At 38.0% G+C, this 27,193-nt stretch overlaps 1 protein-coding gene across 1 annotated transcript in view; it reads right to left on the bottom strand.

The window, feature by feature from the left end:
- Window positions 1-27,193, bottom strand: part of Abcd3 (ATP binding cassette subfamily D member Pmp70) — a 461,674-nt gene that overhangs the window by 406,287 nt on the left and 28,194 nt on the right. The window contains exon 4 of the mRNA XM_090386468.1: window positions 16,122-16,173. Within this exon, the coding sequence (XP_090242594.1) occupies window positions 16,122-16,173 (52 nt within the window). The remainder of the gene's footprint in view (window positions 1-16,121; window positions 16,174-27,193) is intronic.

Genomic DNA, 27,193 nt, shown 5'->3' with positions numbered 1-27,193 from the left:
CCGAGATGCTTTAACAATCCAGAGTGGCCCTGTTTCTATGGGAACTATGTGGCAAGCTGAAGAGGAAGTCATTTTCATCTAAACAACACATAAGACAAGCGACGACCATTCTCTCCAGGATTTCACACAAACTGCTAGTCATAGAGATAGGTCTACAGTTAGTAGGAATTCCCTTCCGGGATTAGCAAAGGGAAGGCCTGTTGCCTTGCAACAGGTGACCAGAAACTGCTTTTCAAGAAAAGTTCTGCATAACAGAATTTTTCTTAGCATTAGCATTAGTAGAGGCATATGATGCAAGAAAGCAAGCTTATGTAGCATCAGGCAAAAAAAAACCCTTCCACTTCACTCCTTTCGTTCGAAATACCTCTCCAGCTGAGCCTTAAACTTATTTAGGCTATCAACTTCCACGACAAGGGATGGAAGTCTGTTCCACCAACCAACCACCCGCTGGCTAAAGGCAAATTTCCCCACGTCTATCCTACATCTGTCTTTCCTCAATTTGAATTTATGCCCTCTCAGGTGATTATTCTGAGCAAGAGGAAGAATACCATCAGCATTGAGCATGCTCAAACCATTCAAGGCTTTATACACCTCTATCAGATCACCTCGCTGGTGCCTAGTCTCCAGACACTGTAATTTGCAAAACTTAAGCCTTTCTTTGTAAGAGCACCCCTTTGTTCCATTCACTAATCTTGTTGCCCTTCTCTGTACTCGTTCCAGCAGCTCTACATCCTTCTTGAAATGAGGCCTCCAGGCCTGTATACAGTACTCTCGGCGCCTCCGTAGCCAGGTGGGAAGGAGCAGCAGTGCGTAGCACACGCTTCTTGATTAGACCGGGGTTCGAGCCCGTCACCACCAAATACGGAGGATGCGGAAAGATCAGGAAATGACCACCGCATATCCCGGAGCAATATGGCCTTAGTTGCTAATGCTCCTAAAAACCAAATAACAATAACATAACAACAGTACTCTAGGTGTGGCCTGACCATTGCCTTTTACAAGGGAATAATCACCTCCTTATCCCTGCTAGAAAAATTCCTATATATCATTGACAATACACCATGAGCTACTCTTGCAGCCCGTCTGCACTGCTCAGAGAACTTCATATCTGCCTGCACAACCACCCCCAGGTCCCTTTCATTCTCTACCACTGTCAATGTAGTACCACAGAGTTAATACGTTGCTCTGGGGTTGCTGTTTCCCATATGTAGTACTTTACATTTGTCAATGTTAAACTTCATTTGCCACCTCTCAGCCCATCTGCTCAAACTTTACAGATCCTATTGCAGCAGCATAGTGTCAGTAGTGTCCTTGACAACCCTTCCAACCTTCGTATTGTCTGCAAACTTGGACATTAAGCTTGGTATACCATCATCAATATATGATTTATAAATACAGAAAACAATAATGGACCCAACACTGAACCCTGAGGGACTCCACTAATCACATTAGTCCACGATGAGCAGTGTCCATTGATTACCACTCTCTGTCTTCTCCCCCTCAACCACCGCTTTATCCATAGCAGCAATTTGCCTCCAATGCCAGACTGCTCCAATTTGTGCAGCAGTCTTCCATGTGCAACAGTATCAAAAGCTTTTCTAAGATCCAAGTATATAATAACAAAGTTATTCCCTGCATCCAGTTCTTTTGTGACTGCATCATAGTATCCAATCAAATTTGTTAGGCAAGACTTACTCTTAACAAAACCATGCTGTGTCTGAGCTATAACTGAAGTCTTGTCTAGATGATCCTGCAGTGCTTCTTTAACCAGTGGCTCCATTAATTTTCCGGGAACAGAAGTTAAACTAACAGGTCTGTAATTACTTGTATCACCTTTGATCCCTCTTTGTGAATTGGAGATACATTTGCGCATCTCCAGTTTGTGGGGGGGACTTCCCCCGAGTCAAAGGAAGCTCTCATAATTATGGCTAAGGGTTTGCTTACTTCCTTTGCTGCCTCCTTTAATATAACTGGATAGATCCCATCCACCCCAGGTGCCTTTCTTGTGTTTATCTTCAACAATTTCTCCTCCACTTTACTCTCAGTTATTACAAGATTCTCTAGCTTACTGCCAGAGTTGAATATACCTCTGGGATTTCCCTCGCTGAATAACTCTTCATGTGTGAATGTCAATGCAAAATATTCATTTAGTTTGTTAGCTACCTGAGCAGGATCATCAACAGTTGACCCATCAATATCAAGTGGACCAATCTGATTCATCCCCTTCCTTCTAGAGTTTACATAAGTAAAGAACTCTTTGCTGTTTTTCTTTGCATCCCTTGCAAAGGATTTCTTGTAATCTGCTTTCGCCTGCCTAACCTCCTTTGTATCTTGATTACAGATCAACTTGTATCTACCATAGGCTTCTGTGTCACGTGTTAATTTGTATGTATCCCATGCATTTTTCTTCTCTGCCATATGTCTCATTAGTTCATCTGACATCCATTTAGGCCTAAACCTTGAACAATATTTCTTAGTTGGTATGTAAAGCCTAGTAGCTTCCAAGATAAGTTCTTTGAATGCTTCCCATTTTGAATTTGCTGTTGGTAACATCATCAGTTGGTCCCACTGTATAGAATTTAAATACTGTCTCAGTCCATCGTAGTCGCCTTTATGAAAGCAATAACCCTTCCCTTTACCCCTAATGGTAGTTACCTCTTTGAGTAAATCCTACTTCAGCACACTGTGATCACTGCCACCTAGTGGTTCATTTATCTGCAGATTCTTAATGCATGAAGAATCGCTACTGATAATCAAATCAAGAGTATTACTCCCTCTAGTTGCCTCCCGAACATGCTGATGTAGAAAACAATCATCCAATAAATCCACAAAAGCCTTGCTAGTGTGTGAGTGACCAGCCCCCAAATTCCAGTCAATATCTGGGAAATTAAAATCCCCCATTATAAGACTCTCTGATTTACTGGCCCACTCTATTTCCCTGTACAGTTTCTTATTATACTCATCAGAGTCATTAGGCCTATAGCACAATCCTACTCTCAATTTTGATCTCCCAATGCTTATGGGACACCAAACTGACTCGACACTGCACTGTCCAGCGATGTCGACTGGATTCACTTCCTTGGATTTTATGTATTTCTTAACTAATAGCATAACCCCTCCTCCCTTCCTATCCTGTCTATCCTTTCTGTAGACATTGTACTCCCCAAATTCCAGTTCTACATTCCGTATATCTGTGTGACACCACGTCTCTGAAATCCGAACAATATCTGCCTTTGATGTTTTGAGCAATACCTCAAATTCATCAAATTTATTTACTAAACTCCTAGCATTGGTGTACACGCAAATATACATGCACCTGTTCTTTTTCTTAGCCTACCCTAACACAACCCATGTGTTTACTTGTACCCCAATGATTCCCAGCAGTCTCTGAAATATCCTGCATCTTATTTTCCAGGCTGCTGCTCATTCCAATAGAAGCAGTGCAAGAATCACTTTCATCTCTGCCAGTGGCTACTGTTAATCTATTTGTCCTTGTATCCCCCCCAATATAGCAGTTTTCCGACCCACCTAACACTGCCTCGATAGCATCAGCAAATATTCTTGCACCCTTTCTATTTAAGTGTATCCCATCCCTGTAGAAGCAGACTCTCCTGTTAACAAGTACAGACCAGGCTGAAAAAAATTCTACCCCTTGAGCCTTGCACAATCTTTCCAGGGCCGAATTGATTGACACCGCTCTCATCATATAATCCCTCCTATCGTGTTTGGGCAGAATTGCAGACACTTTCAAATTCAACCCTAATTCACGGCTTTTTTTCAACAGTGACCTGTACTTGTTAAGTAATTCCGCCGGTCTCCTACTCGTAATATCATTAGTGCCAACGTGTACAACTATATCACCTTTTGTGCCCTTAAAAGATGATATCCGTTCTACAACTTCATCAACCTTTGCCCCTGGCAGACATACCCTGGTCCTGTTCCACCTATCCTTTTTACAAAGCATGTTTCCCATTTCCCTGACAATAGAGTCACCAACAACTACTAGTTCCTTTGGGACCAGCACATTCTGCCTTGGGGGTTGCCACTGTGTTGCATGATGCTTAAGTGCAAGCTCTGGCATTGGTGTGGGCAGCTGAGAGCTTGATGGGCCCTCACTTTTAATCCTTCGAAGGCATCCACCCTGTAGACCTCATATAGGCCCATAACAACGCTGAGTTGTCGCCTCATTTCCTTACATTCCTTGCATCGCGCACATACAAAGACATTCCCCATGGCAGTATCATGTCCCGTACCTGACTGCTCCACAAACATCAAGCAAATAGTGCAGTTTAAAAGGATGTGATTCAGAATGCAACTGCCCCCCCCCCCCTCAGTTCTCCCCTGAGCCACAGCACTCCCATTAGCTTGAGCCTTTTGCTTTGCTGCTCTGGTCTGAGTCATGATTTCGATTTAATTTCAATAAAATTTCAATTTCAGTACAAAATTAAAACCCTAAACTTGTATCCCAACACAGTTATAACGCTATATTTATGTTTCAGTATAGAGTGTTATCTACAAAATCCCTTTATATAACTTCCGTATCAAGTTAAGTATTAATTATTTATTTTTGCTAATTATTTATGTTACATATTCTAAGTCGTTATATGTATATAGTTAAAAGTACAATTTAATTGACAATTAAGTTCAACAAGATTAAACTTCAAAAGAAAAAAACAGGTGATCCACTGACTTTGGTGAAAGATGCTTAATCATTTCATAATGGATGCCACCTAGTCCAACAGCACTTAGTATTAGTGTAAAATGATGCAAGAAAGCGAGCTATTATAAAACATCAGCCTACAAAAAAAAAAAAAAAAAAGAAAACTTTACACATCACTTACCATCCCCCTCCCCGTATATTTGTCTGTCTAGTTCTTACTTGAATTTATTCAAACTACTAACATCCATAACAACAGATGGAAGTTTGTTCCAACAATGAACCACCCAATGGCTGAAGGCACACTTCCACAAATCTGTCTACAACCATCCTTCTTCAATTTGCATTTATGCCCACTCGTGTATAGTCTGAGGAAAAGAATAAATGCCATTAGCAATGACATTACCAAAACCATTCAAAGTCTTAAATACCTCAATCAGATCACCTTGCAGTTACCTAGTCTCCAGACATTGGCAGTTTGCAGAACTGAAGCCTTTCTCGGTAAGATCACCCTTTCATTTCCTTCACTAATTTTGTTGACTTACTCTGCTCCTGTTCAGGCAGATCAACATCCTTCCTAAAAGGAATCCTCCAGACCTCTATGTTCAAGATACAGCCTAATCATCGCCCTGCCAGCAAGGTTCCAGTATATCCATGACAAAACCACATGAGCTGTGACAGTCTATCTACACTGCTCAGAGAACTTCATATCTGACTGCACAATTACCACAGGTCTTTTTCATTTTCCACTATCCTGAGTGTAGTACCACACAGATGGTACATAAATTTGGGATTACTGCATATGCACTACCTTGCATTTATCAATGTTAAACTTCAACTGTCGTTTCTCAGCCTATCTGCCTAATTTTTCTAGATCTTGTTGAAATGTCTTACCTTGATTACTGTCCTTAACCACCCTACCAACCTTTGTATAATCTGCAAACTTAGACGTTAATCAAGATATACCTTCATCAATATCATTAATAAATATAGAAAACAACAATGGGCCCAGCACTGAGTGCTGGAGGACTCAACGAACAACATTAACCCACACAGAGCAGTGCCCATTAAACCACTCTGTCTTCTCCCACTCAACCATCCCTTTATCCATAGCAATAACTTGCCCTTAATACCACACTACTCCAACTTGTACAGCAGTTTTATGTGCAACAGTATCAAAAGCTTTCTGAAATCTAAGTATATGATATCAAAATTATTTCTTGCATCTGGTTCCTTTGTTACTGTATCATAATATCCAAATCAGATTGGTCAGACAAGATTGCTCTCTTCACAAATTCATACCAAGACAGAAGTATAACTGCACTCCTGTCTGCATAACGTCTTTAACCAGTGACTCCATTATTTTTTCCTGGAACAGAAGATAAGCGTTAACAGATCTGTAATTACTCATGTCACTTTTTTATCCCAATTTGTGAATTGGAGATACATTCGCACATCTCCAGTGCACAGGGACCTCCCCCGAATCTAAAGATGCTCTCATAATTATGGATAAGGGTTTGTTTACCTGCTTTGCTGCCTCCCTTAATACAACTGGATATATCCCATCCACCCCAGGCTCCTTTTTTTTTATTAATTATTATATATTATTATTATATTATTTCTCCTGATGGTGGGGATTCCACTCCATGATTGGTATTGCTACCAAGTGCACAGGTAGTTACATCTGGTGTTACTGTTTGTTGATCGAAGAACTCTATCCTACAGATGTTCAGGATTGCAACTTTCTGGAATTCTTGTATGTGTTCTCTGGGAGACCTATTACTGCTGGGCTGTTAGGGTTTTTGGCAGCATACTGGTGGTTGACGCAATGATCAATATGGCCGTTACTTATTGCACATGCCACATCTTTTCGATCTCCTGGGTTTTCTGGAGGTTGCCAGTGTTGGGCATCATGTCAGTCAGGTAGGTAGCCTTTTCCTTCTTATCGACAAGGGTTATGTCTCGTCTGTTGTGTGGGATTATCTTGTCCATTATTATGGCACAATCCCAGTATGGCTTGTGAGTTGGGGTCTCTAGTATCGCCTGGGGTTTGTACTAGTAATATTGTACACTTTCTTTGATCAACAGGTATTTCCTCACTAGCTTCTGATATATTATCCTGACTACCTGGTGTGTCTATGAGTGTAGTCTGTCTTGGTGTTAGTCCAATCTATGATCTCAAAGGAGCATGTTTGCATCCTGCAGTAACGTGTTGGATCGTTTCGGAGGCCACATGTCATCTGACACTCCGGTCTCCTTTGCGATGTATTTTCTATAGTTCCTGGTGTTGATTACCTGGTCTTGGATGGCAAGATTGAATCTTTCAGTGTCAGGAAAGAGCATCCTGCTCGTGAGCCATGCACTGGAAGCCATCTTAACTATGGGTCTTGATGGAGGTCATTAGTGTCTACCATGGAGCTTCTTCTTTGCCCATCTTTCTAGCTTCATTTGCTCTGTCTGGGTGGGAGGGGACACTTCGCTTAGGTTGAGTGGGGTATGCCACTTTATCTTCCTCATGGCCTGTTAGAGTGAAGCTGTGTTTTCCTGGAAGTAATCCTTCAGGTTAACTATTGTTATCTTCTGTTGCTTGTTGAGGTCTATCAGGCCCCTTCCTCCTTCTTTCCAAGCTATTTGTCAGTCTATCCACAGCTGACTTCGGGTGGTGTTGGCGGCTCTTGTTCATCATTGTCCTTATCTTTCTCATGATATCCTCCAGCTCGGTGTTAGTCCAATCTATGATCTCAAAGGAGTATGCTAGCACTTGGACTGCATAGGTGTTTATGGCTTTAACTGCATTCCCTCTGTTCAGCTTCTGAGTCTCTGATAGTTTTTTTGTTCAGGCAGGCCTTGATCTTCTTGTGTTCTAACTGCTGAGCTTGCATCATCCCCAGGTATTTGTAGTTCTCTCCCTCCGTTCATGGCTTTAATCTCTTTACCAGTCTACATTTGGTAGTTTCAGCCAACTAGTTTCCCCTGATGCAATCCATGGGTCTTGCATTTGTCTAAACCAAATTCAATCCTGATATCACTGCTGAATTCTTCAGTAATCCAGAGTAGTTGGTGGAGTTTCTTCTCGATCACTGCATAGAGCTTGATGTTATCCATATACATCATGGTAGGAGAGGGTTTAAAGGTTTTTCCTTCCTTCTTTCAGATTATATCCATACTTGCTGTTCTTGAGCACATGGCAGATAGCATGCTAGAAAGAATCACAGTGGACTCAGTGCATCTCCCCAAAAGATTCCTCTCCTGATGGGGATTGGTCTGGTTGTGATATTCTCGACCTTGATGGTGGTACTCCATTTCACTATGTCTGCTTCTTGAAAGTTTGTCACTGTCAGATTGACTTTGTAGATCTTCAATGTCTCAATTAGCCAGCTATGAGGTATGGAGTCAAAGGCCTTGTGGTAAACTATGCAGGACATGTACAGGTTGTGGCACTTCTTGAGGCTACCTCTATAACTATCACATCAATGATTAATTGCTTCTTGCATCCTTTCTGCTGTTCGGCCATGATGTTCTGGCTCTTCGAGTGGTCTGATATCTTCTTGGTTATACTGCTGGTCAGGATCTTGTACATGTCCTTGGGAGATGAGTGACTGGCTTTTATTTCACCAGATTTCTTGTATTTTGGTCTTTAGCCTTTCAGATATGTGATTTCTTGAATAAGAAACTCTGGGATTGTCTGTGTAACTTATTGTTCGGGTGAACTGCTCTGTTAGGTGGTTGTGTGTGCAAGTGAGCTTCATTTACCTGTAGTTGCGGACGTTATCTATTCATGGGGTTTGCCAGTTGTGGGACATCCTGATTGACTGTTTTACTTCTTCCTCCCAAATCTCCCATTCTCTCATCTCTTGTATGTCCTTGATTTTCTTCTGTTCTATACAGAGAACGCAGCTGTTATGTCTTACTCCATGGCTCCATATGTTGTCCCAGAATGCCTCGAATGTCTTTTGCTCAGGTGATCCATTTCCGTCTTTCCTGATACTTCTGTAGAAGGCTCTTTGGTTCTCATGAAAGATTCGGCTGTTCATTTTCCTCTGGGAGTTCTCTTTGTATTGGCATAGTCTCTTGCTAAACACGAGGAGGTTCTGCATTCGTGTGGCGAAGTATTCTCCTATTCTCTAATTTTTGGTTTCGCTTTTGCTGTGGACATTGTCTCACTTCAGGATGCTCTTCAATTTTCCAATCAATTTTTTACTCCTATTACCCCAATTACCGAGTCAATTGGTCTATCTTGACTCTGAATTCTTCTATCTTCTGCAGAAGTCTCCTCTCCTAAGCTGGCGATTCCTTTCTTTTCCATTAATCCTAGTGGCAGCTATGGCAGCACAGTACACAGTTGTGCAGATGGCCTCAAGTGTTGCACCATTGTTGTGGAGGTAATGTGGTATTATTTGCCAATTGAGGTGATCTGTGACTCACCACAGATTCTACTGGGTCTCTGTTTCGGTATCATATGGGTCTCTGTTGTGTCCATTCCCTCAAATTCTGTTAGGGACTTCTTCCACTCATCTTCTATTCTGGATATCATGATCTCGTCTCTTTCCACTTCAGCTGTTCTGGGTTACATTTCTTCTTGCTCTTCCTCCTCTGTTTCCATGTTGTCCATATTCTTTGTTCTGTGTAATTGGTTGCTCACATCCTGCTTGATTTTTTCAAAAGACTGCAGGGGCTATAAGGTTCTTCATGATGATGGTCCTTCTCTGGTCCCCTATTCTCTGTTCGGTGACCTAAATATCCGGGAATCGTTCCAACAACTTGGTATGTAGTCTTGACCTGTACAATGTCATATCGGTCTCTAGCTTGGTAATTTTATAGTATGTTAGCATGATGTATGTATTCATTTTGATGCTCCATTTCATGCATTGCCATATTTTTCCTTCCTGTGTGGTCACTAGCATTGACCATCCAGCCCAACCAACTGGAAGTACTTCCTGCACTTCCAGTTGGTTGGGCTGAATAGTCTTGCCCTTCTATTATTATTATATGCATTTTTTAAATGAAAAGTCTGAAGTTTTGAAAATCTTTTTTAACCCCTGTTTATTTTCAATGAAAAACAAATTTTACTAATTCTATGGAAAATAAAAAATATATATATATTATAAACATAAGACTATTCAATTTTAAAGTTTATTCAATTTTAAAGTTAACTCTTCAATTTTAAAGTTTATGAACTGTTAAGTTTATGTAATTTTAAAATTGCATGTGCACACATATTTATTCTTATATACACTGGTGTTCAAAGAAAGTGCATCACCCCTTAAAATTGTAATTGTCGTCCGAATAACATAAGTATATGGCAACATTTCTTACAGATTGCATCAGATAAGATTGACACACATAGGTGATGACGTAATATTGCATCAGCTGTTACTTTCAGCTATATAAGCACGCTCTGCAAGAGTTGCAGTCGTTCCTTGCTTGTGTCAGGATGATGAATTGCGTGCAGTTGACACCACGAAGAAAGAGTGATATTTGCGACATTCTCAGATGTTGGAAAGCATTGAAGATGTTCCAGCTTTGCTTTCTTGCATGATTACAGGGGATGAAACCTGGGTATTTGCTTACGACCCCTAAACAAAGAGGTAAAGTCAAAAATGGAAGGGACCTTCTTTGCCAAGAAACCAAAAAAGCGAGAATGTCAAAGTAAAAGTGAAAACCATGTTAATTTGCTTTTTTGATTGAAAAGGGATCGTCCACAAAGAATTTGTTCCACCAAAGGTAAAACTGTCGACAGTTTTACCTTTAAGTTTTGGAAAGGCTTTGCAAGCGAGTCAACCGGTTCAACCCGAAACTGCTTCGTCGTGGATTTTGCATCGTGACAATGCTCCTGCACATTCTGCCATTGTAGCAAAAGAGTTTTTAACTTCAAAATCAATAATGTTGCAGCACTCTCCGTATTTGCCTGATTTGTCTCCTTGTGACTTCTTTTTATTTCCTCGACTAAAAGGAGTCATGAAAGGAACACATTTTCAGTCAGTTTCTGAAATTCAGAGTAATGTAACGTGGGTATTAAAATAGATACCAGAAAGTGAGTACCAGAAATGTTATGATCAATGGATCCTACGCTGGAATGCGTATGTACAGTCTGAAGGGGACTACTTTGAAGGCAATGGCCTCAAATCTGTATAATTTTCAAATGAATTATTTTATTCTTGAAACTTTATTGTCACACCTTGTACAATATTGTCACACCATGCTCCTTTGCCTGGAAAAGTATGTTGATAATGAGTACCGACATTCAGTTGCTGTTCATGTAATGTCTGCCATATGCCTGCAGATGAAACAATTTGACAACCTTCTGGTACTTCTGTTAGGAGATATCTGCAATATGAAGTATTTCCTCTCAAGCATTCCAGTCCATTGAAATCTCCGTCTATCAGCATTCACTTGTAATGATTTTAGCATACCCGTTTCTCTAAGTTCACTCTATACCGACAAATGTTTTATGATTTGGTATTCGTTGAGTTAGAAATTTTTTGGCATATTTGTGAACAGCAGCTACAGAATTCTTGAGAATCTCATCATACCAATTAACTTGGCAAAAGTAAACAGATTTGTACGTTTTGTACTGTTTAAAGCCAGTTTTACATAATCATGTTTTTGTGACATAAATTTGAACAGTTGTAATTTTTAGCTAAGGCTTAAAATACTGTCTTTTAACTCATTAAAATTTTTTAGCAAAAGCTTATTTCCCATGAGTATTTTGCATCTACATATTCACACATGAGGAATTCTTTAGGGAAGTGAAGGACAGAAGCTTATTAAACTCTAACAGGGAGCCTAATGATTTTGTAATAACTGAGAAAAAAGTGGAGGAGAAATTGTTGAAATTAAACATAAGAAAAGCACCTGGGCTGGATGGAATCTATCCAGTTATATTAAAGGAGGCGGCAATAGAAGTAGGCAATCCTCTAGCCATAATTATGAGAGCATCCTTGGACTCAGGGGAAGTTCCCACGGACTGGAGATGTGCAAATGTATCCCCAATTCACAAAGGGGGTTCACACAAAAGGTGACACGAGTAATTACAGACCTGTTAGTTTAACTTCTGTTCTGGGGAAAATAATGGAGTCACTGTTAAAGAAGCATTGCAGGATCATCTAAACAAAACTGCAGTAATAATTCAGACACAGCATGAGTTTGTTAAAAAGACTTGTCTGACAAATTTGATTGGATACTATGATATGGTTACAAAGGAACTGGATGCAAAATATAATTTTTATATCACATACTTGAATTACAGGAAAGCTTTTGACACTGTTGCGCATAGAAGACTACTGTACAAACTACAGCAGTATGGTCTTAAGGGAAAAGTTGCTACAATGGATAAAAGGTTTGTTGAGTGGTTGACGAAAGAGGGTGATAATCAGTGGATACTGCTCTTCGTAAAAAGCATAAAAAGGAAATACGATGTAAATCCAATATTATTTTATGCAGTTTTATAAACAACCAGAGAAAAGCAGTGCACTTCTTCCCCAGGGCATGATCTTATTCTTACTCATTTAGTTAATTTTTTTCACTTTCACTTTTATTTCCTAAGGAATTTAAACAATAATATGGATTTTAAGAAGCGAGTAGTAGTAGTAGTTGTAGTAGAGGTAAGTGATGCAAGAAAGCGAGAATATGAGCTTATGTAACATCAGCCAAAAAAAAAAACAATTTCACACATTCATTCCCTCTAAAAGTTTGTCCAGTTCCTCCTTGAATTTATTTAAGCTATCAACTTCCACGACAGATGAAAGTTTGTTCCAGCAATCAATTACCCACTGGCTAAAGGGAAATTTCCGCACATCTATTCTACAACTGTCTTTCCTCAATTTGAATTTATACCCCCTCAGGTTCATAATCTGAGCAAGAGGAAGAATCCCATCAGAACTGAGTGTGCTCAACCCATTCAAGGCCTTATACACCTCAATCAGATCACTTCGCAGGTGCCTAGTCTTCAGATGCTGCAATTTGCAGAACTTAAGCCTTTTTTCATAAGAGCACTCTTTGGTCCCTTCACCTGCCTTGTTGCTTTTCTCTGTACTCATTCTAGCAAATCTACATCCTTCTAAAATGAGGCTTCCAGACATGGACAGGCGTGGCAGTACTCAAGGCATACAGGCAGTACTCAAGGCGTGGCCTGACCATTGCCTTATACAAAGGGGTAATCACATCCTTTTCCCTATTAGCAAAATTCCTGTATATCATTGACAATACCCCATGACCTGCTCTGACAGCCTGTCTGCATTGCTCAAAAAACTTCATATCTGACAGCACAATTACTCCCAGGTCTTTTTCATTTTCTACCACTAAGTGTAGTACCACACAGTTGGTACGTTTCTCTGGAGTACGTTTGTCAATTTTAAACTTCAGTTGTCACTTCTCAGCACATCTGCCCAGTAGCATACTGCCATTACTGTCATTAACAACCCAGCCAACTTTGTATCATCTCCATACTTGGACATTAAGCCTGATATACCTTCATCTATATCGTTGAACCCTGGGGGACTCCACTAATAACATTAGTCCACAAAGAGCAGGGTCCACTGATTACCACTCTGTAATCTCCCACTGAACCATCTCTTTATCCATTAAGAGTAACTTGCCCTTAATGCCATACTGCTCCAAGTTGTACAGTAGTCTTCCATGTGCACTAGTACCAGAAGCTTTCCTGAAATCAAAGTACAGTAGACTCTTGATTTTCCGGGATAGATGGTAAAAAACAAATCCCGGATAATCGATTTCCCGGTTAATCCAAAAATACAGAAATCCCCAACATACGTTCCAGGACTTGTTACTTCAACAAGTTTTACGTAACTCGAGAATGACTAATAACATATTGCTACTATATTATTATTGACAAATCTGAATTCAGTGTGATACTTGTTAATGTTTGACCATTTTCTTACATCCTTATTAGTTTAATTTTCTGATCCAAATTGATCACTTTCCTTTTCTTCGTACATTTACTAGTACCACTGTCACTTATTCTCTTAGTCGGCACCATGATAGCAGTCAAAATTAAATTTTCTGTAAAGAATTTCACAAGGTTAAGGCGAAAACCCACTATCATCACCCTGCACGAGCTCACATTTTACTAAAGCACATTTCTGGAGGTCACTACCATAAAACAAAAACAATTTGCACTTTCAGTGTTATTGGGCTTTTCTGTTTGTGCATCTAATTATAAATGGGTAGTAAACTTGATCTTATTGCATTTGCGAAAATACCGATAGCTGGAATTCTGGGTGTTTTTATGTTATTATGGTGAAATGTGTGTCCCCTTCACTGAAATCTTCAGTCATAAAAAAAAACCAGAAATAAATTGTAAAAATCTTCTCTTTTTTCCTATTTTTTTGCTTGTTACTCCGTACATCACTTGGGCAATTTGTATGTGCCGTGATCATCGTTATTGATTGCTTATTTTATTTTTTTTGTTTTAAATTTTACAATCCTAAAAAAAAAAAATTAGTGAAATAAAATTTACGTAAATCCGTAGTTGTGCATGTCGGGGGGGGACTTACTGTATCAAAAAATGTTCAGCAAACTACATAAAAAATATGGGGATAGATAAAATAAACTTACCACGCACTACTCGCTTATTCAATACGATCTTCCCTTTTTTTTTGCAATGTCGATTTTAAATCTAATAGCTTCCCTATATTTTTTACGATGTTGCATATGGTTTGATCACCAACATTATGTTTCTTTAAAGATTTAACAGATGCACCGTTTTCAAACTTTTGAATAATTTCAAGCTTTTGTTTAACTGAAAGCACAACTCTTTTGCTTTTACCTATCATTTTCGCAATTTCTAAACAAAAAATATATATATATATATTTTTTAAAAATTTTACATCCCTGACATAAATAATGAAACAAAATTTGTCTTTTTGCAGTGCAACAGAACACAACAATCGGCACAATGCACTAAAACAAACTAAACATTTTTTTTTTTTTTTTTTTTTTTTTGAGCAGATGACTTATAAGCCGCTTCTTGTCACTTATTTACGACTTGCAAAACATCTGTTTATACCTATTCTAGTTATTACTTGAATTTTATGATTTTTGGTTGATTTTTTTTTTTTTTTTTTTTTTTTTTTTAATTTGAAGTCTTGATGTGTCCCGGTTAATCTGATCCTGGTACGAAAGTCTGCTGTATATGATATAAATTATTTTTTGCATCCAGTTCCTTTGTAACCACATCATAGTAGTATCCAATCAAATTTATCAGATAATACTTTCCCTTAACAAACACATGCTGTGTTTCAATTATTACTGCAGTCTTGTCTAGATGATCCTGCAATGCTTCTTTAACCAGTGCCTCCATTATTTTCCCTGGAACAGAATGTTAAAACTAACAGTTCTGTAATTACTTGTGTCACCCTTTGATCCCCCCTCTTTGTGAATTTGGGATACATTTGCATATCTCCAGTCTGCGAGGACTTCCTGAGTCCAAGGATGCTCACATAATTATGGCTAAGGGTTTGCTTACTTCATTTGCCGCCTCCTTTAATATAACTGGATAGATCCCATCCACCCCACATGCTTTCTCATGTTTAACTTCAACAATTTCTCCTCCATTTTGCTCTCAGTTATTACAAAATCATTAAGCTCCCTGTTACAGTTTAATAAGCTTCTGTCCTTCACTTCCCTAAAGAATTCCTCATGTGTGAATGTAGATGCAAAATACACATGGGAAATAAGCTTTTGCTAAAAAAATTTAATGAGTTAAAAGACAGTATTTTAAGCCTTTGCTATAAAATTATAGAACTGTTCAAATTTATATCATAAAAACATGACCATGTAAAACAGGCTTTAAACAGTACAAAACATACATATCAACACCAATGAGACTACAAATCTGTTTACTTTTGCCAAGTTAATTGGTATGATTTTAATTTATGATGAGATTCACTAGAATAAAAGGTTGCCAAATTGTGTAAATGTTTCATCTGCAGGCATACGGCAGACATTACATGAATCGCAGTTGACTGTCAGTACTCATTACCAGCATACCTTTCCAGGCAAAGGAGGACCTATGTATGTTTAGAAAATTACTGCAAACTTGGCCAAACTTGGAGGTCTATAAATATTTATTTGGCTATTAACAACATAATATAAAATATATAGCCCAAACATAAAGAAAACAACTGCCTAAGCACTAAAATATTATTGGTAATGGAGCTAGAATAAGTTACGGCTATTTTATGATTGGACAATTATTGCATTAGAAACAACTATGGCATTAGAAAATTTCAGTAAATCATAAATGGCCATTGGGTTTCATAACTGGCAGACTTCCTGTTTCACACATGGTTTTTTTTTTTTTATGTTAATTAAGCATAGATTAATCATAACTTTACACAAGTACACCACCTATATTAATTTATCCCCTGCATTTGGAAAGCGAATCAATATACACTAGATTCAAATATATACAGAGAGAGAAAATTAGAAAACAAATGCTCACCTCAGTAGTGAATATTCCTGGTATAATAATCTTTAAGATCCTCTTGAGCTGCCTACACACAAAAGAATATTTGAAACAAATTTTATTTTTTACATAATTTCTAGTTACTTTTCTCTAAAATTGCTAAAGCTATTTTGTAATTTCAATTACAGGATATTTGTGAAGAAGATTACTTCGTTCTCTAAAATTGCTAAAGCTATTTTGTAATTTCAATTATAGGATATTTGTGAAGAAAATTACTTCATTATCTAAAATTGCTAAAGCTATTTTATAATTTGGATTACATGGCATTTGTGAAGAATACCTTTTCCATTTGCTTGTATTCAACTTGTAGTTCAAACCACAAGTAACTGCACAGGGAAGCACTATGATCTATGTCTCAAAGCAAAACAGACTACACTTTTTTTTTTTTTTTTTTTTTTATTGAGTTGAATTGCATAAATCAGAAGTACCACTCTTTAATATCTTGTTTCCATCCCTTAACATATTTCATAAAATTCAAGCTTACCATCCAGTGCAATTAAACAGATTTGACTATACAGGCAACCCCCGTATAACACGGTACTTCTACAATACAACATGGTTTTGCTCTAACACGATTAATAAATTGCGGCAATCCTCGCAAAACATGGTACTTATATAACACAGTTTCACTCTATTACATTCTGTGCTATTGAACTTGTACTTGTTGAACTTGTGAAAAAATCTAGATTTCAAAGTTTTATTACTCTTGGGATAGCACACCAGGCCATCCAAAAGATGTCATCTAAACGCTGAAGTTATGTTCCTACCGCCACAGTTGTACTGGGTTAATACTTCTTTCATTCAGCCATTATATCAAGGCATTATATCCACCTTTAAAACTCATTACATCAGAAAATCGTTACAATGGATTTTGGAAAAAGTTGAGTCGGAATCTATTGAAGTAATGGAGACATGGAAACATTTCTCAATTGTGGACTGTATCAGAATCTTTATCACTGAAAGAAGTAAAACCATCAACATTAAATGAGCATGGAAAAATGTATGGCCAGAGTCAGTTCATTCAGGAAATATGGTCGAATTGGCAGAAAAGGGAATTGGTGTGATAGTAGAACTTGCTACGTTGGTAGGAGGGGAAGGTTTTGATGATATGACTACTGAAGCCCTCATGGGTAGCACAGCTGATAGAATCACCCTCCTCCCCACACCAGCTGGAAAAGACCAGAGTTTGAATACCGTCAATGAAGGGAGGAAGTTTTATGGTTCTTTTTCACAACATGGCTGAGTTAGTAGGGCTTGGGCAAGGGTAGCAAGGTTTTTCCTCCCCAAAACTCTGGTTTTTCGTTAAGCAAAACAAAAAACCGACCTCAGGATACATGCAATTTATTGACAATATACACAGAGCAACATGGCCTTAGTCGTTGGTGCTCCAAAAAAATAAAAAAAAGATATGATCACTGAAGATTTTCAAGAATTACTGGTAGAAAAAGAGGCTGGCATAGCAGATTTGGTGCAAATGGCATCGGAGTTTGTAAAACCAAATCATTTCAGATGATGATAGCGCTGATGAAAATTCTAAAAATCCAAATTTTACACTAAAAAGCAAAGGGGAACACAAAGTTAGCCGAGCAATTAGAATCTTATTTTTTGAATGCAGATTCTTGAATGAAAGGAGCCCAAAGTTCAAAAGGGAGCTTCAAAAATGCTTAGTTCCATACAATTAAATTCACAAAGATTTATCAAGCAAAGGCAAACAAACCCAGATTACTGATTTTTTTTTAAAGAAAGCAGAAGATATACGAAATCTAGAATGGTGTATTTTTGTTAGTTTTGTTAATGAAATAGTGTATTTTTTTTAGCTTTTGGAACGTAACCCCCCCTTTGTACTTTTAACACGGTTTCGCGCAACTACATTTTATAGGAACCTATTAATAACCTTGTTATACGAGGGTTACCTGTACATACTTTTATAAATTAATATATTTCAAATATTGAAATAAAATATGCCTCATACTTGGATTAGTGGTTTGTCTATATTTCATTTTAAAAAGTACTTCATAAAAACAACAAATGCATAACTGAAGTAGTGCACCCCTGATTACTGTCATTAACCATGCCCACTTCTCGTCGATGTCATGGGGAGCTGATCGGTATACTTTGCTACATCTTTACAGAAGTTTAATCCATTCACGGCTAGATTATGGTTGTCCAGTGCATGATTCTGCCAGGAGCGCTACTTTAAAATGGCTAAATGTGATCCATCACAGTGCTCTGAGGACTGCCCTGGGAACTTTCAGGACTTCTCTGATCTAAAATCTTTTTATTGAAGTGCAAGATCCCCCATTATACCTGCATAGAAAAACACTACTGCTCCACTACACTGCTAAGATTCAGAGTCTACCACTGCACCCAAGTTGGGAGTATCTTTATAATACTTGGTGGGAATCCTTCTATGAGAGCAAGCCAAATGAAAATAGACCTGCCTTGCTCAGGATCAAAGATTGTTCAGAGCTGGAGCATCAATTGAAATGAAATTTTTCAAAACACAACTGCACCTGTTTCAGCTTGGACATATGTCTCTGTGTCTCAAGATATACACTTTCTCCAGTAGGGAAAAAATATTATACCTCCCTACAATATCAGACAGTTACATTCAGCAAATGCTACTATGAACAACCATGCCTATAAAATTTATACAGATGGTTCCAAAACTGAGTTTGATAGATGCTGTAGCAGCTTTTCCTTTATGTATTTCAATTTCAGCCACACTACCACTAGCTTGCATTATCTTCACAGCTGAATTATATGACATTAAGTTAGCACTTAGTAAGATTATTGAGCTTTCCATCTCATCTGCCATAATTTACACAGACTCCCTCAGTGCTGTCTCTGCCATAAGGAAGAATTTCTCTTCTCATCCTACATTGAAACAGATTCATTCTCAGCTATTCTCCTGCAGTGTGTCCAATCAGTCAATCAGTTTTTGCTGGATCCCTGGCCATTCTGGTATTCCAGGAAATGAAAGTGCTGACTTTGCTGCTAAACATCCTCAACCCGCTCTGTCACAACGTTCTCAGGTTCCTTACACTGACTATAAGTCAGTCATACACAGTGTGTTATGATAAATGGGCACGGATCTGGAAAAGTAACACAAACAAACTTTACCTAAACCAAACTATGGAACCCCAGTTATCACGTCAGTTCATGAAGAGCTGGCTTCCGACGAAACAAACAAGAGGAAGTGGTACTGGCAAGACTCAGAATTAGACACACTCATCATACTCATCTCTTCCTATTATTGGGAGAAAATCCACCTCAGTGCTCATCCTGTCAGATGCTACTTATGGTCCATCATTTTCTAATTGATTGTCCCTTACATTCAACCATCCAGTCAAATACTTTTCAGTCACTCTCCACATTGAATACATCACCTGATTTATCTAATTTCTTAGGAAATGAAGCAAATATTGAAGAACTTTTATTGTATCCAAAACATATTCGATTGTACAGAAGCATATAATTTAACATCTCTAACGATATGCTTCTTGTCTATAAACGATGAACAGACACAATTTGGTCTTAGTAGCCCTTGTGTCATTAAACTCATTACCAACAACAACCACCATGCCCTTATCAAACTTGAAATACCACATCAGTATCATTAACAATTATTTAACACAGCAGGAGACTAAACCAAACCCTATGGAACCCCAGTTATCACGTTAGTTCATGAAGAGCTGCAGCCATTTCTAGTCACTCTTTGTCTCCTACCACTTAACCATCATATAGTAGCATGTTATCCCTAATACTTTGCTGCTCCAATTTAAACAACATTCATAAATGTAGTATAGTATCAAAAGCTTTATTGAAATATGAGTATATTAAGTCAAATTTAACCTTTGCATCCAGTTTCTCTGGATGCAAAGGTTAAATTTGGTTCTCATTATGATGGCTAAAGGTTTAACTGCTTCTTTTGCAGCATATATTAGTATAAGCAAGGGCACACGATGCAAGGAAGCAAACTTATATATCATCAGCCAAAAAAAAAAAAAAAACACACGCATATCCTCATTTCACCCATCCACTCGCTCCAAATGTTTGTCTAGTTCTGCCTTGAATCTGTTTAAGCTATCAATTTCTACAACGACAGATGGAACTCTGTTCCAGCAATCAACCACCCACTAGCTAAAGGCAAACTTCCACCCATATATCCTACAACTGTCTTTCCTCAATTTGAATATATCCTCTCAAGCAATTATTCTGACCAAGAGGAAAAATCCCATCAGCATTGAGCATGCTCAAACCATTCAAGGCTTTATACACCTCTATCAGATCACCTCACAGGTGCCTAGTCTCCAGACACTATAAATTGCAAAATTTAAGCTTTTCTTCGTAAGCACAACCCTTTGTTTCAGTCACTAATCTTATTGCCCTTCTCTGCACTCATTCCAACAGCTCTACATCCTTCTTAAAATGAGACCTCCAGACCTGTATACAGTACTCAAGGTGTGGCCTGACCATTGACTAATACATGGGAATAATCACCTCCTTAACCTTGCTAGAAAAATTCCTGTATATCATTGACCAGACACCATGAGCTACCCTTGAAGACCGTCTGCACTGCTCAGAAAACTTCATATCTACCTGCACAATGACCCCCAGGACCTTTTCACTCTCTACCACTGTCAGTTTAGTACCACACAATTGATACGTTACTCTGGGGGTTACTGCTTCCCACATGCAATACTTTACATTTGTCAATGTTAAACTTCAATTGCCATCTCTCAGCACATCTGCTCAACTTTTCTAGATCCCATTGCAGCAGCGTACTGTCATTACTGTCATTAACAACCCTACCGACCTTCATATTGTCTGCAAAATTAGACATTAAGCCTGATATACCATCATCAATATCATTAATGAATACAGAAAACAACAATGAACCCTGGTGGACTCCACTAATAACATTAGTCCACGAAGAGCAGTGTCCATTGATTACCACTCTGTCTTCTCCCACTCAACCATCCCTTTAACCATAGCAGCAATTTGCCTCCAATGCCACACTGCTCCAATTTGTGCAGCAGTCTTCCATGTGCAACAGTATTAAAAGCCTTTCTAAGATCCAAATATATGATATAAAAATTATTCTTTGCATCCAGTTCCTGTGACTTCATCATAGTATTCAATCAAATTGGTCAGACAAGACTTCCCCTTAACAAACCCAAGGAGTCCCTTGAGTCCAAGGAAGCTCTCATAATTATGGCTAAGAGTTTGCTTACTTCCTTTGCTGCCTCCTTTAATATAACTGGATAGATTCCATCCACCACAGGTGCCTTTCTTATGTTTATCTTCAACAATTTCCCCTCCAATTTACTCTCAGTTATTACAACATTATCTAGCTTACTGCCAGAGTTTAATACACCTCTGGCATTCCCCTCACTGAATAACTCCTCATGTGTGAATGTAGATGCAAAATATTCATTTAGTTTGTTAGTAACTTGAGCAGGATCATCAACAGTTGAACCATTGATATCCAGTGGACCAATCTGATTCATTCCCTTCCTTCTAGAGTTTACATAAGTAAAGAACTCTTTGCATCCTTTGCCAAATATTTCTCGTAATCTGCCTTTGCCTGCCCAACCTCCTTTGTGACTTGGTTACAGACCAGCTTATATCTATCATAGGCTTCTGTGTCTACTTAGTTCATCTGACATCCATATAGGCCTAAACCTTGAACAATATTTCTTAGTTGGTATGAAAAGCCTAGTAGCTTCCAAGATTAATTCTTTGAATGCTTCCCATATTGAATTTTATGTTGGTAACATCATCAGTTGGTCCCACCATATAGAATTTAAATACTGTCTCAGACCACCATAGTCACCTTTACGAAAGCAAAAACCCTTCCCTTTATCCCTGATGGTAGTTACCTCTTTGGGTAAATCCCACTTCAGTACACTGTGATCACTGCCACCTAGTTTAAGAATCTGCAGATTCTTAATGCACAAAGAATCACTACTGATAATCAGATCAAGAGTATTGCTCTCTCTATTTGCCTCCCGAACATGCTGATGTAGAAAACAATCATCCAATAAATCCACAAAAGCCTTGCTAGTGTGCAAGTGACCAACCCACAAATTACAGTCAATCTCTGGGAAATTAAATTCCCCCATTATAAGACACTGATTAATGGCCCACTATTTCTCTACACAATTGCTCATTATACTCATCAGATTCATTAGGCATATAACACACACCTATTCTCATTTTTCCTTTCCCAGTGCTTATGTCACACCAAACAGACTCAACATTGCATTGTCCACAACATCAATTGGATGAACTTCCTTAGATTTTATGTGTTTCTTAACTAACAGCATAACCACTCCTCCCTTCCTGTCTGTACACATTGTACACCCCAAATTCCAATTCTGCTCTGCTTATATCTGTGTGACACGTCTCTGATATCCCAACAATATCTGCCTTTGATGTCTTGACTAGCACTTGAGCTCATCAAATTTATTAACTATACTCCTAGATTTGGTGTACATGCAAGTATATATATGCGCCTGTTTCTACTCTTAGTTACCCTAACACAGCCTATGTATTTACTTGTTCCACTATGACTCCTAGCAGTCCTGGAAATCCCCATTGCCTTGCTTTCCAGGCTGCTGCTCAATTGCATTTCAATAGAAGCAGTGCAAGAATCACTTTCACCTCTGCCAGCGGCTATTGTTAATCTATTAGTCCATGTATCCCCCCCCAACTCTGCCTCAATAGCATCAGCAAATATTCTTACACCCTTTCTATTTAAGGGTATCCCATCCCTGTAGAAGCAGTCTCTCCTGTTAACAAACATAGACCAGGCTGAGAAATATTCTACCCCTTGGGCCTTGAACAATCTCTCCAGGGCCAAACTGATCAACAAGGCTCTAATCATATACTCCCTCCTATTGTGTCTGGGCAGACACTTTCAAATTCAACCCTAACTCACTTTTTTTCAATATTGATCTGTACTTGTTAAGTAATTAATGTGTACAACAATATAATCCTTTGTGCTCTTAAAAGATATCTGCTCTATGACGTCATCAACCTTTGCCCATGGCAGACATACCCTGGTCCTGTTCCACCTATCCTTTTTGCACAATATGTTCCTCATTTCCCTGACAATAGTCACCGACAACAACTAGTTCCTTTGGGACCAGCACATTCTGCCTTGGGGAGGGTGCCTTTGTGTTGTGTGATATTCAAGTGCAAACGCTGGTATTGATGTGGGCAGCTGAGAGTTTGATGGGCCCCTCAATTTAAATCCTTCAAGGGCATCCACCCTGTCTTTCAAGCTCTCATATAGGCCCATAACAACAGAGTTGGCACCTGATTTCCTCACACTTCTTACATCATGCACACACACACACACAAAGACATTCCCCTTGGCAATATCATGTCCCATTCCTGATTGTCCATAAACATCAAACAAGCAGTTCATTTCAAAAGGCTCTGATTCAGAGGCCAATCCCCCCTCAGTTCTCCCCTGAGCCACAGCATTCCCATTAGTTTGAGCCTTTTGCTTTGCTGCTCTGAATCATGATTTCTATTCAATTTCAAATAAAATTCCAATACAAAATATAACCCTAAACTTATATCCCAATGCAGTTATAACACTATATATATGTATTTCAGTATCAAATATTATCTCCGAGTTATGTTATATGACTTTCTTATCTCCTGTCAAGTTATATGTATTAATTTACAATGTTACGTTTGTAAAAACTAGGTCGTTATATGTATTTAGTTAAAAAAGTATAATTTAATTGACAATGAAATTTAATAAGATTAGTAAATTTTACTGATTAATTGATACCACTATACTCGCTATCTAGTTTTCCGTTTAACCTTACGCTATCTAGTTCGGGGTATATGTTGTATCGTATAACAATGGCAGCAAGTAACGAACGGTAAATCTATGGACACGAGGTATTAATTACTTTCAAAATTGCGCTATCTAAATTCAAAATAAACCACGGAGCTTGACTAGATCTATAAACTACTTATAGAAAATAATTTAATCTAACAATTAAGTCAATAAACTGGCTAAATATAATTAGAAACTTAGCGTTCGCAGGAACTACAAAACTTATCCAACACGTGGATTAGATACCCTTACCAATACTAAGTAATAACCTACAAAATCTCTATCTAAGTTCAAATTAAACTAAAGTTATTGTTACAAAGCAACTCTAGAAAATAAATTAATATGCCAATTTAAGTCAATAAAAAAACAGAAATTTAGAAAACTTCTCTATTAGCTGGAGCTGCAAAAACTTTCCAATTAATTTGTGACATTATGTGCAAATGCATCATTACTACACCATGGAATTTCAAGACAAACCAAAGTTTGCATATTAGGCATCATTATTATAACATTTCATATTGTGAATCCACAACAAGATGCCTTTCTCTTAACCTTTCCCCATTACAGAATGTCTACTGTGACGTCATTGAGTACTAGTATCATTACCACCACACATACAGCACTGTCTAGAAGCTATTTGGCTTTTCTAGTGGACAAGTAAGTGCTCAAAGTATAGGAATTGACAACCTGGTTGTGACTTATTTGCACTCTCATACTGTGTATAAAAGTATTAATAAATCAACTTAATAAACACATGGTATATGGTAATCAAATGAGAATAAGTAACAGCAGACTTCTCTAATGGTTCAGTGTTATGTATTCAAAATAAGAGGAAGGCAAATCATGTAGGATTTCACAATTTTAAAATATTATAATAATGATGCCTAATGTACAAACTTCAGTTTGTCTGAAAATTCAACTATACCAATGATGCATTCACACTGAACAATGTTATAGTTTGAATTTTTCACTTTAAGGCTTTTTTCCCTAAACTTTTATCAGCTTTTAATATAACTGGATATATTTCATCAGCACCAGGCACTTGGTTCACCTTTGGCTGCAGCAATTTCTCTTCCAGTTTACTCTGTATATTATAAAATAATTTAAGACCCAATCAGTATCAGACAAGCTTCTGCTAACCTCATCTCTAAAAAAGCTTTATGAGCAAAATTTCATCTACATATGCAAAATATTTATTCAATTTATCAACAATCTGTACAGGATCAACAATAGTTATAACATTAATACTCACTGAATCAATCTGATCGATCCCTTTCTTTCTAGATTAATAAAACAATGTGATTTACACTTTTTTTTTCTAAATTAATGAAACAAAGACTTTCTTGCTGCTTTTCTTTGTACTCTTAGTCAAACAGTTCTCATAATCTGCCATAGCCTACCTAACTCCCTGAGTAACTTGATTACACATGCTAGTACTCATTGCAGAACTTTGTATCCCCTTGTTGATTTATAATCACTTTCCAGTTTTGAAAACAGATTGTATAAAGTTGAAAGTGTCATCTTGAGGATCCAGTGCTTTAACAAATTAATTTTTTTCAACCATTTCAATTTCAAGTTGGAAATTTCAATTGTCTAAACTTTCCAACTTGATATAGAGTGATGGAAGCAAGACTTTCTTTGCTAAACAGGACTGTTTACTATTGCATGTGCCATTCTGAAACTCAATTCTCCAGACCGTTCTCTTCTCCTGCAGATCTACTGTCCAAAAAAAGGCAAAAAAAGAAAGAGAATGGAACAACTTTGCAAACCCAGAAGGAGCTTCAGCATCTTGAAGCCCTTATAGACAGTTCTCTTATATTGGTTGTAGTCAATCTTTTCTAAAACTAGCTTCAGATTTCCGAAGTCCTTTTTAATATGAACAGAGTGTAAAACTGATGGGTGTATATTCCCTTGTGAAGCAACACAGCTTTCAAGGTTTAAAATTATCTATGAAAACAGATCCCATTCTTCTGGACTGTGACAAATAACAATTTCTCTATAAAGATCACATTTGACAGCACCTGATGGGGCATAAATTCAAATCGAGGAAAGAAAATTGCAGAATAGATATGCGGAAATTTGCCTTTAGCCAGCAGTTGGTCTATTTCTGGAAAAAAACTTCCATCTGTTGTTGTAGAAATTGACAGCTTAAATAATATTTTGATATCATATACTTGGATTTTAGGAAAGCTTTTGATACTGTTGCACATGGAAAACTACTGTACAAGTTGGAGCAGTATGGTAATAAGGGCAAGTTGTTACAACAGATAAAAGAATGGTTGAGCAGGAGAAGACAGAGTGCTATTCAAAGGACTCTGCTCTTCATGGACTAATGTTATTAGTGGAGTTCATAAGGGATCTGTGTTGGGCCCATTGTCGTTTTCTGTATTTATCAATGATATTGATGAAGGTATATCGGGCTTAATGTCCAAGTTTGTAGACAACACGAAGGTTCGTAGGCTTGTTATTGACAGTAAGGACTGCTCACTACTGCAACAGCATCTAGAAAAGTTGAGTAAATGTGCTGAGAGGTGGTAAATGAAGTTTAACATTGACAAATGCAAAGTATCGCATATTGATAGCAGAGTAACATATCAACTGTGTGGAACTATACTCAGCATAGCGGAGAATGAAAAAGACCTGGGGGTAATTGTGCAGTCAGATATGAAGTTTTCTTGCAGCCAGTCTAGTTTTCTAGACAGGCTGCAAGAGTAGCTCATGGGGTTTTGTCAATGACAAATAGGAATTTTGCTATCAGGGATAAGGAGGTGATTATCCTCTTGTATAAGGCAATGGTCAGGCCACACCTTGAGTACTGCATACAGATCTGGAAGCCTCATCTAAGAAAAGATATTGAGCTACTAGAATTTGTAGAGAGAAGGGAAACAAAGGTTAGTGAGTGGAACAAAGGGTTGATGTTACCAAGATAGGCTTAAGTTCTGCAAAATGCAGCATCTGGAGACTAGGCACCTGCGAGGTGATCTGATTGAGCTGTATAAGGCCTTGAATGATTGGAGAAACTATCAATGTTGATGGGATTCTTCCACTTGTTCATATTTGGCACCTGTGAGGGCATAAATTCAAATTGAGGAAAGACAGTTGTAGAATAGCTGTGCGGAAATTTGCCTTTAGCCAGCAGGTGGTTGATTGCTGGAATAAACTTCCATATGTCGTTGAAGTTGAC

Source organism: Mastigoproctus giganteus, chromosome 12 (assembly GCF_048544385.1).
Source record: "Mastigoproctus giganteus isolate SK-2022 chromosome 12, ASM4854438v1, whole genome shotgun sequence".
In the NCBI taxonomy this organism is placed as follows: domain Eukaryota; kingdom Metazoa; phylum Arthropoda; class Arachnida; order Uropygi; family Thelyphonidae; genus Mastigoproctus; species Mastigoproctus giganteus.
This window is presented reverse-complemented; position numbering and strand designations above follow the sequence as displayed.